This window comes from Tinamus guttatus, unplaced genomic scaffold, assembly GCF_059628265.1.
Source record: "Tinamus guttatus ecotype Peru unplaced genomic scaffold, ASM5962826v1 Tinamus_guttatus_pri_ptg000291l, whole genome shotgun sequence".
In the NCBI taxonomy this organism is placed as follows: Eukaryota; Metazoa; Chordata; class Aves; order Tinamiformes; family Tinamidae; genus Tinamus; species Tinamus guttatus.
Genome location: NW_028288825.1, coordinates 226,975 through 241,949, shown reverse-complemented (window position 1 = coordinate 241,949; position 14,975 = coordinate 226,975). Strand labels below are relative to the sequence as shown.

At 41.6% G+C, this 14,975-nt stretch overlaps 1 protein-coding gene across 1 annotated transcript in view; it reads left to right on the top strand.

Annotated features, from left to right (window-relative positions):
• Positions 1-14,743, top strand: part of CARD11 (caspase recruitment domain family member 11) — a 30,927-nt gene extending 16,184 nt beyond the window's left edge. Inside the window, exons 11-24 of the mRNA XM_088527731.1 lie at positions 651-766; positions 1,905-2,008; positions 4,634-4,686; positions 5,243-5,375; positions 5,930-6,131; positions 6,988-7,114; positions 8,238-8,478; positions 8,883-8,979; positions 10,048-10,143; positions 11,067-11,199; positions 11,561-11,740; positions 12,881-13,005; positions 13,824-13,939; positions 14,474-14,743. Coding sequence (XP_088383857.1) covers positions 651-766; positions 1,905-2,008; positions 4,634-4,686; positions 5,243-5,375; positions 5,930-6,131; positions 6,988-7,114; positions 8,238-8,478; positions 8,883-8,979; positions 10,048-10,143; positions 11,067-11,199; positions 11,561-11,740; positions 12,881-13,005; positions 13,824-13,939; positions 14,474-14,678 — 1,928 coding nt within the window. The 3' untranslated portion in view covers positions 14,679-14,743. The remainder of the gene's footprint in view (positions 1-650; positions 767-1,904; positions 2,009-4,633; positions 4,687-5,242; positions 5,376-5,929; positions 6,132-6,987; positions 7,115-8,237; positions 8,479-8,882; positions 8,980-10,047; positions 10,144-11,066; positions 11,200-11,560; positions 11,741-12,880; positions 13,006-13,823; positions 13,940-14,473) is intronic.
• The last annotated feature ends 232 nt before the right edge of the window (positions 14,744-14,975 follow it).

Below are 14,975 nucleotides of genomic sequence, written 5' to 3'. Positions count from 1 at the left end.
CTAGAGTTCCCTTCCAACCTCAGCCATTCTGTGATTCTGTGATAAGCAAACACTTATTTGTTATGTGCTGCAGCATGCTCACTGCTATACAAAATATGATGGGAGGCATTGCTTCTGTTCCAATACATTGAATAGTATGTTTTATATCAAGGAATGTGCAAACTTAGCCTGAATTGGAGATTCTGAGGAAGGGAAAGCAGAAGTCCACACGAGCATCTGCACTGCTGCCTGGGGCTGCTGAGATCTCAGGCTAGTTAGTTGCTGTGTGAGTGTAATTCAGTGAGCGATCCTTGCAGACTGCCAGATCAAGCTGATGAAGTTAGAACATGAATAAGTATAGCAATCTTTATTAAATTTGGTAATTGGTATTCACAGATCTAATAAAAAAATACAGGAGAGGATGAAAGAGAAAAGGTGGGCAAGAGGCTCTGCAGTGTCATGAGCACTTCTGTATTTGCTTGGAGGACTGAAAATGAAGAAAAAGGGACCAGAGTAGGAAAGTAGAAGGCATTTCCTGAAACTTCTCTCCAGGAAGGAAGGAGGGAAATTTGATAAATAGGGTAATGCTAAATGTCATTGCAAAACTGAAAGACTGTATTGAAAGTGATCTAACATAATTTTCTTTTTTTGCCTCTCATTTGTGAGTGCAGCAGTTAGAGCACACGATGAAGACGGGGCTGATGCCAGCAGTGGCCGCACAGATACTAGTTCCTCTAATCCTGTTTCCATCAGTAACTCCATCAGCAGCTGTGAAGTCAGCAAAATTGTAAGGAGTGTTGAGATGCCCCTTGCCTGTCTATGACCTTCTCTCTGAATGTGGTTCAGCGCTCTTGCAACTCAGTATTAGCACTTCACTAGCATCCCAGCTGTGATCAAATTCAAGGCTGTTGCCAGAAGCTCCCTTAATCCTTTTACCAGCATTGTTCGAACCATGTTATTAACCTTTTCCAAAATCACATAACTGGTTTGTGTTTACTTAAAGATATTTCAAAGGTATTTATGACCTCTTGCTGTCTTTTCATGCTGTTTAACATTTACAGTTGGAAGGAAGAGATGTTCTTTAAAAGCTGCTTTGTCATTTATTTTAAGAAGCATTTTCAAAGTTCTTTTGGAATTTTTTTATGACAATTTATAAGTAACAGTGAATCAGAAAAGGGGTGCAGATCACAGCTGAAAATTTCTGCGTACCGTGGCCAAACCATTTCTCCCCTGCCTGCTGCATCCCCATAATCTCTCAACGCAGGTATTCCATTATACCTGTGTGAGCACTGACACAGCAGGACAGGCAGACACAGAGAATGCTCTTGCAGAGTGTTAATAACAAAGAAAAATACGTCTTGCTAGAACACCGTGGGAAATGCTGCCCCCAGGAAATGAAAATTACACCCAAGAATAGTCAGGGAAGAACTCCCTGCCTCTCATGATAAGCTTAGCTGTTTTTAGGAATGTTCTTGAAATATCTGTTGGGTGTCTTAATGAATTACACTTCCTTCATGGTAGTAAAATCTGGAGTTTAGTCTCCAAACTGGTGTACTAAGTTAATAATTGAGTACATGGAGATCTCTGATATTATTACTCATTCTTTAACTCCTACTGTATGTGAGCTGTGCAAAACATACTCTACAAATAAAGAATAAAGTTAAAATTCTTCTGTAAAGCAACCAGTCTTGTGATCACTGGAAAAGATTCCATGCCAGCACAGAAAACATATGTATAGCTACAACAGTGATCTATGTCAATATGAATACTCTTCTGTGTAGCAGTCTATTCTGTGTTTCTTAATGTTGGATAAGCTTCTTAGCCCAGAATACCACTAGCGAGCCAGTGAGTTAACTTTTCAGCAGTTTAGAAATCATAGTGCACCTGACATGAACATCCTTTCTGTCCCTGTTGCTTTTTAAAAGCAAACCTTGAGAAGTCGCAATGACAGTATCATGTCCACCACGCCGGAGCCTCCAGGAAATGACTCGATAGTCCGACGCTGCAAGGAGGATGCTCCTCACTGCAGGTAGGTGAAACATGGCAGGAGCCTCTTGTCACCAGGAGGAGATGTCTTTGTGTCTGTCTGCAGCTCCAGAGTCTCTTTTAGGCAGTAGGACATTCATTTTCAAAAACACCCAGGAGCCTCTGATGGTTCGTTTGGGTGAATGATACAGTGATATGATGGCATCATTGCCTTTTCTAGGTGTGAAATGACAAACAATACTGAAATGACTAAGCACCAACGCTGTTATAGAATATACTCTTATCTTTGTAGTCTGAATGGCTTTTGCTTGCCAGCCCCATGCTGCCCGCATCTCTGTCCCTGTCCTTGTCCCCTTCTCTCAAACCAAACTTCTCTTTACCAAAGTGCCAAAATGGAGTGAAGTTGCTGAGTATCCGTGAGGACTGGGGTGTCCAGGGGTGACAGAGGGAGGAATTTTTGTTGAATTCAGAACTCTAACTCATCAGGGTGATGTGGGGAGAGATTTATTGCTGCTGTTTCTCCTGCTATTGCTTCTGCTAGGGCAGGAGTCCACTTCTGTTCAATCATGGGCCTCCAATACTTCTCCTGTAAATGAAATCAGATCAGTGGGGGAAGATAGTGGCAGGGAGGAGAGAGATCTCGCCTACCTCAGCATCCCCTAAAAAGCACTGATCCCTTTCTAAATGTTTTATAACACTGCAATACTTGGTAATATTGTTTTGGTGTTGGTCTCAATAGCATCAGTGTTTGCATCAGAAACAGATATTTCTGATATCGAACTAGTCAGCAGATGAAAACACACCCAGAAAGACTGTCATAAAAACAAAACACTCTCTCTCCATTCCTGTCAGAGAAAAGAATAAGAAAGCACAAGTAAACAAATCTAATCCTCTAAATGTAGAGGATTTACGGATTTATTAGTACTTTTCAAACCAAACTCATCTCTAGCAAACTGTCACTTTCACCTCTCTTTCTCTGTGTAAGTATTTGCAAGGCAGCTTTCCACTGAGAGCATCCTCAGCTCCTTCACAATTTTCCAGCCTGATGAGGTTTTAGGCAAAGTGATCTGTTCTAGTCTCCTTGGAGCCTTCCTGCATTGTCCTCCAAGGCCCTTTCTAACTGGGTATAAATAGTGTTAATTCAAAATGGAAAATATAAGGGTTGTTTTGTTACTTATTTTTTGTGTTTTATATTTCAGTTCGAAAAACCTTTGCTTGCCTGAACATTTAAATATTAGCAGTATATGACAGAAGGCATGAAAGGTTACGCAGGTATTTTTCATTTTGTGGCCTTCTGTTACTACAGCTCTGACTATGTCCTGTTCCATATGTTAAGGCATTGGAAGATTGAGAGGTACTGAAGTTTAAAAATACACCTTATACTAGATGGTCTTTCCCTCTGGCAAGGGGAAGGAGAAGGTACCCTGGCTTAGCAAGGTGGGAATATGGCTTTATTTTATTAATAATTGCTCAAGTCAGATATCTCTAGAACATGTCCCAAAGTGAATTCTCTGTAGTTCATAATTTATAATTAGCTTGCTAAGTTTTTTAAAAAGCTTTTTGTGAATGTAGTCCAAAATAATTCCTATTTGCATGCCAAGTTTCAGGTTTCACAGTTCATCTGATTTTGTTTTGTGTGGAAAAAAATAACTTAATACAGTAGGAAAAGATGTATTTTTTCCTTGCTTATGCACAGTATAAAAATAGCTGATTCTCCACAGACTTACTGCAAAAAATTATCCTTCACCTGAAGCCAAATATGCAGAGTATCAGCTCCACAGGAGAACTACAAATCATTCTGAATGGGAAAAAACAGCAGTTGTCATTTAAACGGCTTTGCAACTAAAGGACATGCTTTAATTGATACCTTCTAGTGAAATTCACTTGGCTGGACATCCCTGACTTCCCCTTAAGGGCAGAAATTGGTGCATTTTAACTGTTTTTATAGGCCAAGCAACCTAGTCACTTTTAAAATTAAAGGTTGTAGCTCACTGATGTCATTGGGAGCTGGACTGGGGCCAGAGCTGCGGAAGAAGAGTTTCAGTGCAAAGCTTGGTACACCACGCTGGTCTGTTCCTGCAGGCACCCGAGTGCTGTAGGTACCTGAGTACCTACTGTGAGACACCGTTAAGCTGCTACAAAACGCATCAGGTCCTTTAAATCAAGCAGATAAATTATTCCTCTGCTGCTACACCTCCTGACATTCACTGTGTCCATCCTGATATTTTAGATCTGTAGTGGAAGAAGCCATGCTGCAGTGTACAGCAGGTGTTACACAACCATTATACCATTTTATTTTAGTGCTGAAGATGTGCAAGTCACCCAGAGGAGACCATCAGTCATCACCCCTCCTTTGCCTTCAGCAAAATCTTTACTCACTCGCTGCTGCCAGCGCTTCCTTCTGGGGAATCTCCTTGCCCCTTCGCCTGCCCATTCCCATACAGACCGACACGTGCTGTTTTCCTGCCACCCTCTTTCTTCTCCCCTGGGCCCACAAACATGTCACCATTGCTTATTTATTTTGCATCTAAGTAGCTGCTTTGTTCAACACCTCCAACATCCTCCTTTTTCACAGATTCCTCCTTCAGAACTTAATGAAATCTGCTGAAAAGTGGAAGGTGGACGTCTTTCTCTCTTTCATTGACCCGTGTTTTGTTTTTAATTCCAGCCTGGCTGAAGAAGACAATGACAGCTTTGGATATGATACTTTGGAGCTAGATGGTAAGCAAAAGCATATCATGTCTATCGTTTAACTATGACATGTGATTACCAGCCTTAAAATAGGGAAGGGAGGAAGGCATCAAACTAAGAGGAGAAGGGGTAGAGAGGACAGAGCCAGACTCCTGCCGTTGATGCTTAGTTAAAGGGCAAGACACAAGAAGCACAAATTGAAACACACAAACTCAAATTTAAGCAGAAGAAAAGGCCTTTTTCACTGTAAGGGTGGTCAAACACTGAAACGGGTGGCCCAAAGAAGTTGTGGAGGCCTCCATCCTTGGAGATATTCCAAACCTGACTGGACGAGGCCTTGAACAATCTCCTCAGCTGACTGCTTTCCCCCTGGTTGCACTAGACAGTCTCCAGAGTCTTCCGACCTCAGCTGTTCTGTGAGAGGTCAGTGAGCAAGACTGGCCTTCCTTGCTGTGCTCTGGAGACATTAAGTCATTCCTCTGCATTAGGAATGCCCCCGTTAAGCTTTGGTTGGGTTAAGCTAGACCTTTTCCTTTTCCTTGTCTTTGTCACTGTATTTAGGACTTGTTTTTGTTACCTTTTCCAGATGACAGTCATGACAGACACTCCCACGGAGCTCCATCAGTGCACTCTTCCTCTTCTTCTCATCAGTCGGAAGGCCTGGATGCCTATGACCTTGAGCATGTCAGCTCCATATTCAGAAAGTTCTCCCTGGAAAGGTATCTGAGATGCGAGTTTAACGGCTTCAGACTGCAATGGAAGGGAAAGGCCATTGCAGTAGAGCTCACCCATTTATCTATTAGTTGCTGAAGATACAGGGGCAGGAGTATCATGTCACAAGCTGTTTGACACACATCTCATGATACTACGTTAAGTCTTTACTTTCTTATGTCTGCAGCAATATAATGTGTTATTATGAACTCCTTCCATAGTCTGTGATGCAGTGAAGTAATCTTAAAATCTCAAACACTTCAGACAAAATATTTTAGAGGTTTAAATGTATTCCTGTGATCTTGTTATCATGCTGCCATACGTGGGGTGCTACTGTACATCTGATTTATACAGTCAGAGCAGCTGAAAGAACCCAGATGCTCTTCTCCAGAATAATGTTTTAAGTAATGAGAAAGATTTCTCCTGCACTCCTTATATTCTGCAGTTTGGTAACATTAAAAGTTCATTTATGTCTCACACTTATCATGCATACATTTAACTCTGGACTGGTTGCTACAAGCTGAGGTACTTGTCTAACTGTAACTTCCTTTCATGAAAGCAGACCTTTTCGTCCCTCCGTCACATCCGTTGGCCGCATCAGAAACTCCTGCTACACCATCCAGCGTGTCACATTGAATGGAGACAGCCTCAACTCGGAAATTACCCTGGTTGGCGGGAATGACAAAGGGAGCTTTATTAGCTCTGTCAAGACAGGATCACTTGCAGAGAAAGCAGGTCTTCGAGAGGGACACCAGCTCCTTCTGGTAAGCACACAGCAAACAGTACAAGTCCTGTGTGTACCTGCATGATGCACACTCATGAAATACTCTTGCTTCTTACTTTCAGTTTGTATTAATGACAAAACATATGACTCCTGCAGAAGAAAATCTGATATTGACTGTGAAAATACAGAGGAATAATATTTATTTTCTGCCAACATGCACACATCTTTGCACTTCACAGTAACTCCGAATGGAAGAGATTAGAGGAAATCCTTTACTGCTGTCTCTTGTGGTACTACTGCCCCTTTGAAATGCTAGAAAGGGAGTTGCTCTCAACTTGCCAGTAGTAGTCTGCCTGAAAGGAGTTCGTGCTACTTAAAATGACAGTTCCTGACCCATTTCTTAGAGCGGCTTATTCCACAGCTGGGCATGTTATGGGGCAGAAAGAGATACAGCTGCAGTGTGAATGGAAGAAGGGCTGCACCATGCAAGCGGGAGTTAAATGAAGCTGTTGATAAGTCATTGCTTACCTAGGATTTTTCCTTCATTCCAGATGTTCCCAAACTATTTTTTTTTCCTGTTAAAGAAGGAAATCTGCCACCAATGCTTTCTCCTGCCCCCACCAAATTTCTCTTAGAGGGTAAAAAAGTCATTCCTGCACGACTACTTCTGCAGCCTCCTACTGAGAAATCTGGGATTATCAAAGAGCTGCTATTCTATTGCCTGCCTGTTTTCCTAATTGGAGAGAAATTAAATCTAAACATAATATCTGCCTCCTATAACAAAGTATCTGGATTGCAGGATCAGGAAAAAAACACTATCTGCAGCCATAAAAAAGTGGTATAATTGACTCAGAGATTAAACCCATGCTGGAGAATAATATTTCTTTCATATCTAGTTCGAGGGCTGCATCAAAGGGGAAAATCAGAGTGTTCCCTTGGATACTTGCACAAAGGAAGAAGTTCACTGGACAATTCAGAGGTGCAGTGGTCCAGTCACACTCCAGTATAAATCAAATCATGAAGGTAAGACCAAAAGTAGGTCTATTGTAAGATGTATTGTGGGTGGGAACAACGAGACCAGAATACCTTTGAGAGGGTATTAATTATACTGGTATAAAGCTGAAGCAAGTCTGCTGATGTTACATATAGCTACTGTACAGAACAGCACCATGTTTTAGTGTAACTGAGAGCAAAAATAGTGCATACAATTGTCAGTTCAGGAGTTTGCAGAACTTAGATGGTGGGCCGATAAATACATGACTCTCAAAACACACTCAGACTTATCTTTATATGCTGTTTCCACAGTAAAATGTGGCAAGCTGAATCATCTTTTATTGAGCTGAGATTTGATTTAGCATTTACATGCTGGAGTTTCCCTGTTTATTACCTTTGTGGCTTTATCTTTAGCAGTTTGAGTTCATGCATGGTGAACAGAATTTGATTTTAGTGTTCCTGTCTTGTAATGTTAATTTGGTGTTACGGATCAAAAATTACACCCCAAAAGGCACTTTTAACTGATGCAAATATATTTTCCTTTTTCTTTTTTTTTTTTCTTTTTTTTTTAAAGGCTGGTTAGAGAATTCCAGCTGCACAGATCACACAGGGAATGATGTCTTTGATTTCCTTTGATGTTTTCAAAGGTAGCAAAGAATATTGAAAGTTTTTTGGAGCATCACTTTACTGCAGATAAGAGAATGTTATATAGATTGTGGGAATGCCAATTAGAGCTAATAATAAAGTGAATAGCATGTCATTTAAATAGTTGAGAGAACTCAAGCTGTATTTATATGATGGAGCTCTAGCTGCTCTATCTGTATCTTTACTGAAAAGTTTTGTTTTATGTTTCATCCGTGTGTAGCATTAGAATTGAGGTTACATAAAGGCATCACTACATGGGGATCCTCACAGACCCCAATACCTACAGCATGACCTGTTCCTAAAGCAGTGCCCCGTTAGTGTCTTTAAGCTGCAGCCCCATAACCGTGTGTAACTGTTGTAAGCAGCATTCTAGAAATATGGGCCATTTCTCAGGGAGTCTTAGAATATCTGTGCCATGCACTTCTCCCATAGGACTCCCGGGAGTGCAGAAATACTGAGGTTTTGACTACTGGCTGCTCATGTTTGGTCTCTTCTCTTATTGCTGCAGGTTACCGGAAACTGCTGTCAGAACTGGAAGAAGGGCTTATCACATCAGGGGACTCATTTCATATCCGCCTGAATCTGAACATCTCCAGCCAGCAGGACTGCTGTTCCCTGTCGGTGAAATGTGATGAGATTGTACATATTCTTGACACCATGTATCAGGGGAAGTGTGAGTGGTTGTGTGCCAGAGTTGATCCTTTCACAGACAGGGATCTGGAAACAGGGACCATTCCCAGCTACAGCAGGTGAGTGTAATGCGGAGTGACCATGAGTGGGAGTAGTGGTTCTGGAAACAAGAAAATTAACTCCTATGAGGAAAGAGTTGTATCTGTCAGTGTTAGGTAAGGCCTGATGATGTTAAATTGCAATATGAGCTTTAAGGTTTTAGATAGGAGACTCCAGATGATACCAGAAGGAGCAATATAGGTTTCTCAAAAAGCAGGATAACAAAATATACCATAGAGATTATTTACTCCTTAACAGCACTGTATTCTTGCTCATTATTTTGTTCTTCTTTACTGTGATTCAGTCAGTCCTCACTGCTATTTCTGTTTAATCTTTTCTGTGGGCACAGACCCATTGCAGTCTAACCTTCTTCCAAGCGGTTTCAAGTTAATCTTGATCTGTATGATTCCATTTTTTCTTTTAGAGCCCAGCAACTTCTTTTGGTGAAGCTGCAACGGTTGATGCACAGAGGAAGCAGGGATGAGACAGAAAGCTCACATAATACGCTTCGGTCACTGCGGGTAAGGACCTATAAACAGGGTTGTTTCACCATCTATGACTTGGTTGCTGTTTGTTGTTCAGTGTGTTAATTTTGCATGAAATTCTTGTTTACTCTCTTTGTATGTTTTGATCATTCCAAGAAGGGTCTGTTTGCTGTAAATAATATTGTCCCCAGCAGTGGATCTAGCTCCAGCAAATTTTTAACCCTTCCTACTTTGCAGGAGTACTCTTTGGAAGCCTAATATCTGCTCTGCATGTAGTTAATCTCTTTCATTCTCCTCTGCCTGTAAGCCTCTAACACATGTTCACATCTACACAAGGAAGAAGCTGTGTCCTTGGAGTTAATAACCAGAATTCTCTCCTACAGTGAACAAGCAGCTAATCCACAGAGCTATCATTGTCCCATATTAGAATTATCTGTCTCCTCCAAACTACAGGCTATGCAGAGAAGTGGGATTATCAGGTCTTCGTGCACAACAGCCCTGCCAATTTCTCCTTTTCCCTCAGTGAAAGTAGCATGATTTTCCTTTCTATAACCCAAGGATTTCTTTCTTTATACAATTAAAAATTAGCTTACTGATGTATTAGTTACCATGTATTCTTCCTAGAACTCTTAGTAGCCCTTGGGACCACAGACAAATATGCTTCCAGCACTGCAGAGACACCGTAGCCACTGCTTGTATTTGATCTCCATCAAGGTTAAGTGTCACGCAGTCCTCCTGCACTCCAGTCCTCGCTGATCAAAGGGAAGGGGATAACTGGCAGAGACACTAGTGAAAGCAAAAGCTTTGCCTGCGATTTCTCAATGCAGAAATTACCTCTTTCATAAACTCTGGAGTGCCATTTCCTATGAGGAAAGGAATGTGAAAGAACAGTAGCAGAAGCAATATTTCTCAGCACAGGCAGTGTTATGGCTGTAGTTTGCTTAGAACATTGTGGAATGCATTATTTGGGAAGTTGTTCATGAATTACTTTTCTTTTTATTGGAAATAGTAAATATCTTCTTTGGCTTCCTCTGTTTCTTGGATGTTGTAATTAAAAAAAAAAGGGGAGGAGAGAAGGAAAAATCCTTGTGTTTATTTTACTAGAACACACTGCAGACAGAGGAGCCGGCCCCACAGAATGATCCAAAATCCAGCCCTCGCCTGTCCCGAGCAAGCTTTCTTTTGGGCCAAATCTTACAGGTAATAAAGCTCAAGTCCTCAGTAGGGTGTCTGAAATAGTAGATCCAATTAGTGGATAGTCTCAGGCTATGACAGTCTCCCCAGAAACTCCACCTCAGCTGTCAAGGTTGTATCAGGGTTTCTTCCTATCAAAAAGAGATTTAATAAATGAAAAAGAGGAATGGATTGTGTTTTCTAGCTGCTCTTGAGATATAGGGTGTTTGTTTTTAGGTACATTCCTTCCATTAATAGTATAACCTTGATGATCAAACGTGTCTCCCTTCAGAGGCTGAAATATATTTTGTCTGAACCATAAGGACAAATGCATTTGGCTAGGCCAGATCCCCAATGGTGGGAGCTTCCATCAAAAAATAGTACTTTAATTGTAGGTCAGTGACTCTGAGTGCCACAGAGGGTATCGAGGTGAAGGATAATAAAGACGTGTGAAGGAAGATGAAGCTTGTGAGGTTAGCAAACATCCAGGAGGAGGAACTAATGTTTGGATAGAGGAATAGCTGGGCGGATGAGGAATCAAGGCCTGAGGCATTTCTCCGTGTAAAAATCTGCCATTTAGGAGGTTTTGAGTCTCAGTGGTGCCATGAAGAAGGGGCAGAGCTCCGGGTATAATCTGTAAAATTGATGTGCTACTGCTGAGGGTGGGTATGTTGCTCTGCTGTGAATACATCAGTGCTCTGCAAAGATAAAGAATATGCTGCTAAAGAGCAGAGAACAAAATAAGAAATCCCAGAGGGGATTAACAAAAGCTCTGAATCAGATCTATGATATTTAAAGAGCCTGAGAATTCAGTCAACAACTCCATGAAGTCTTGTCTTTGATAGATATAGGTAAATCAGATCTTGCAGATAGCAAGTGTGGGCTGATGAATACATAGAGAATAAAGAGTGTAAGGAATGAGGGTCAAATTTCTTTGTTCTCCTCTGCAGTTCGTCAGCAGGTCTGAGAACAAGTACAAGCGTATGAACAGCAACGAGCGGGTCCGCATCGTCACCGGCTGGCCCTCCGGTCTGGCACGAACCTCATCTGAAGCAAAAAAGCACTTTCCTGATAAACTGGAGGGTATGGGTATATATAATAATATCTTTCATACACATGACACTGATATAAAGGTCATTGTATGAGTGTGAAGAAACCAGTTATCTTTCCCATTTACAGCTTCTATGTTCCACTGTATACAAAATTTAGACAGTGTTTGTGACCAAAAGACTGGATTTGCTGGAAGTGCTTGGAGCGCCAAGCCTTCAGAACAGTGTTAGAGTGAACGTCATCTGCTGAATGTATAGCAAAGGCATCCCTGGCATTAGAGAAGGGAGGACCAATACAACTAACCCTGTCAGTTCTTATAAAACACATATTTCTCCTTTCTCCAAAAACTATTGAAGAGGATGCCAGAATATAAATGTTTTGTTTTTCTACTCAGATTTGGATTCCGAAAGCGAAATTAATAAGAGCGTCAGTCTGATCCCCTATAGCTTGGTGAGACCAATCCACTGTGAGCGCAGGCGCCCCGTGCTCTTCACCCCCTCCATGCTGGCCAAGACCTTGGTCCAGAAGCTCCTCAACTCTGGAGGTGCCCTGGAATTCAACATGTGCAAACCAGGTAATGCTCCAAAGGAGGATCACGGCCGTATACGTGCGGTGTGAGAAACACGATCTGCAAACACAGTCTGCACACGCACAGGCTGGCATCCACAACTGATAGCGCTCTTCAGATCACATCAGAGTGAAGGGTAGCTATAAATCCTACTGTTTTAAGAGTATCTGAGATATTCTGAATGTTTTTGAAACAGCCGGTGCACATGGTTATGAGATTCTGTGTTTGTGAATGTTATCCCTGTGGATGCTGGGTGGTTGCTAGGATGCTCCTCAGAGACTGGAATGCTGTGAGTGCTCTTTCAGTTTGCATACTGTTTGCATACTGCATATCTAGGCAATGTGAACTTTTGATTAATTTGTGTCTAGTATTTGCTATTATGAGGAATATCTTCCCTAGAGCAACTTTAGGTTTCTATCTAGTCCAAGGCTGTGAAGATCATGCATTTGATGTGCTTGAAAGACTGATTTTCTTCCTTGCTAAGTATTTACTATTAAAGCAATATGCAGTTCTGTGACTGCTGTAGGGCAGGATTGTATAGAGCACAGCATTAAACACAGCTGACGTTTCGTTTTTACACTCCTATTGAATGCCCAATGCATAGTATACAGTCTTACAGCTATCCAGACAAACTGAAAAGTTAAGTATTATAATAAATATCTTCTGTCTTGCAACATAAAAGCTTTGATGCAGCGAGGAAAATCACAAGGGTACCAGTATCACACATTGCAACCTAAGCCAAATTTTTTGAAAGTTTAGACAGAAATGTTGGAACACTAAATCCCTGTTTTAGGAACCTATACCAAAGTGACCTTCTTTTTTTTTTTAGCACTTCTCAGCATCTTCCAGCCCTGAAATGTTACTATGTAATATTAGGTGCAGGACTGGTATTTACTGCTTTAATATGATGCCTTGATAGTGTTCTGGTAATTGCCCAAGGACTCACTGAAGCAGGATATAGCTGAGATATTCAGCTGTGATCAGATTAAGCTTTAATTGAATTAAATGGAAGAAATGAGGCAGCTGTTAGGACCAGCAATGAATTGTCTTCCTCCTCCCTACTCTAACATCCTACTTCAAGTACTATTAGTTTCTTAGGTGTATTGCTGTAATCTTGATCTTGTCCTCATCCACTTCCCTTTCCAGATATTGTAACAAAGGAAGAGTTCTTACGGAAGCAAAGGACAGAGACTATCATCTTCAGCCGAGAAAAGAATCTGAACACGTATGAATGTATTGTACCTGCCAATATCGAGGCTGTCACTGCCAAGGTGCTTAGAGTATCTTGTAGCCCTTCGCTAAGTTGTCTGTGAATGCGTCTGCAATTTGTGTGTGTCTTTTGAGTAAGAGAAGGACCATTTTACAGTTGCATGTTCTCCCTCTTGTCTGCCTTCAATCTCAGATTTCTTTTTATTCCTCCAAATAGCTTTGATTTGTGCTCTCCTTCCTTTTTCATCCGCAGCCCTATCCTTTTACATTCCTGCTCATTCCTTGCAATGACCTACAGTGCTGCAGTGAAATATTCTTTCATTTCCTATGCCCCATCCCTTATGCAGTCCCTTTTCACTTCATAAGTATATATAGATGTGTGAGGACCTAAGAGGTACAAGGACCTAGACAAAAGGAAGGAGAGCTTAAAACACAGGCATGAGGTTATACAGTACACAGATAACAATGTCAAAGGCAGAAATCTTATGGCAAGTAGAGTAAATTTGATGCACAGCGTGGAGAAAAGGAGAATTCAAGTGATGTTGTTTTCTTTGGCAAGTAGCTGTATCACAGTGTTCTCGCTGAACAAAGGGTGAGTATGTTTGTTTGCGTATATATGTAAAATTGTGTTTTCTCTTACTTCTTATCTTTACGTCAAATCACTTCTACTTAAATCTTCCCAGAAAGCTATTAAACTTAGCTTTTATTTGACTGACTGATTGTAAACCAGTAAGAGGAATTTGGACTTTAAATGTATATTTGATTAAAAGGTTTTAAACCAGTACAATGGTAAATGGAGAGCTATTCAGCTGACCCCTTTATCTCCGAATTCTACTGCCGTGAATGTTCCTTTGTGACACTGTTATGACTTTGTTTTTAGAATAAGCATTGTCTGCTGGAAGCTGGAATAAGCTGCACAAAGGATTTAATCAAAGCCAAGATATATCCTATTGTTCTCTTTATCAGAGTCTCGGAGAAAAACATCAAGAGGTTCAGGTAACATATCAAATCTTTGGAATATTTGATATTCTGTTTTATTCAGTGAATAATTCTAGAGTCCAATAATGTTATCACTGAGAGAAATACAGAACTTCTTCTCTCTTCATCTGGTGCCTCTATGTGCTCTCTTTCCTCCCATGATTCCTCCCTGTATTCTTACAACAGGGGAAAGTCGGATTTCCCCAGACCTCTTTTGCTGTCCCTGGCAGCAGTGCGTGTTGTGGGAGGATGAGGCTGAAGAATATGTGGCTTTCTCCGTGCCCAGCACTCCCACAGCGCTTCCTGCGTGACGCGGCTGGAACGGGAAAGGTCATAAACACCTTCACCCTGTGTTCTGTCCTCCTGAATTGTATCCCCGGAGCACGTACCGGGGGGCAGGAGGAAGGACAGAGCGGGAGTAGCTGTATTCTCCACTGCTTTTATTGCTTGTACATGATCAGTGGAAAATAAATTCTTGATGGGACAGCTGGGACTATGAGATTCATTTAAAATTTAAGCCATTTATTTTTGGACTTTGATCATTTGATACAGGAAACTACTGCCAAAGCCAGAGACTGAGGATGAGTTTTTACGTATGTGCCGTCTGAAGGAGAAAGAACTGGAAGCGCTGCCTTGTCTTTATGCCTCCGTAGAGGCAGACGCATGGAGCAGCATCGAGGATCTTATCCGAACCATAAAAGACAAGATTGGAGAAGAGCAGCGTAAAACCATCTGGATAGACGAAGATCAGCTATAAAGAACAATAAATAAAATGGAGCTCTATGGTTACATAAGGACATAGCAACGCGGAGCGGAGCCTTTCAGAATCCTCAGAGCCGGCGCTGGGCGCTCCCGATTCACCCTCGCTGGCTGGGAACTCTCCATGCTGGCAGGACACGCGTGAGCACTGGAACTGGAGCTGTTTAATAGTGAATGTCTCAGATGCCAGGGAGGTAGGACGTGGAGCAGCACATCTGTGCCTGCTGACCTACCAGCATCAACCTGGGGACAGCAGCTGTACAGCGTGTGAGAAGGACAAAGATCTCGAGTGGGA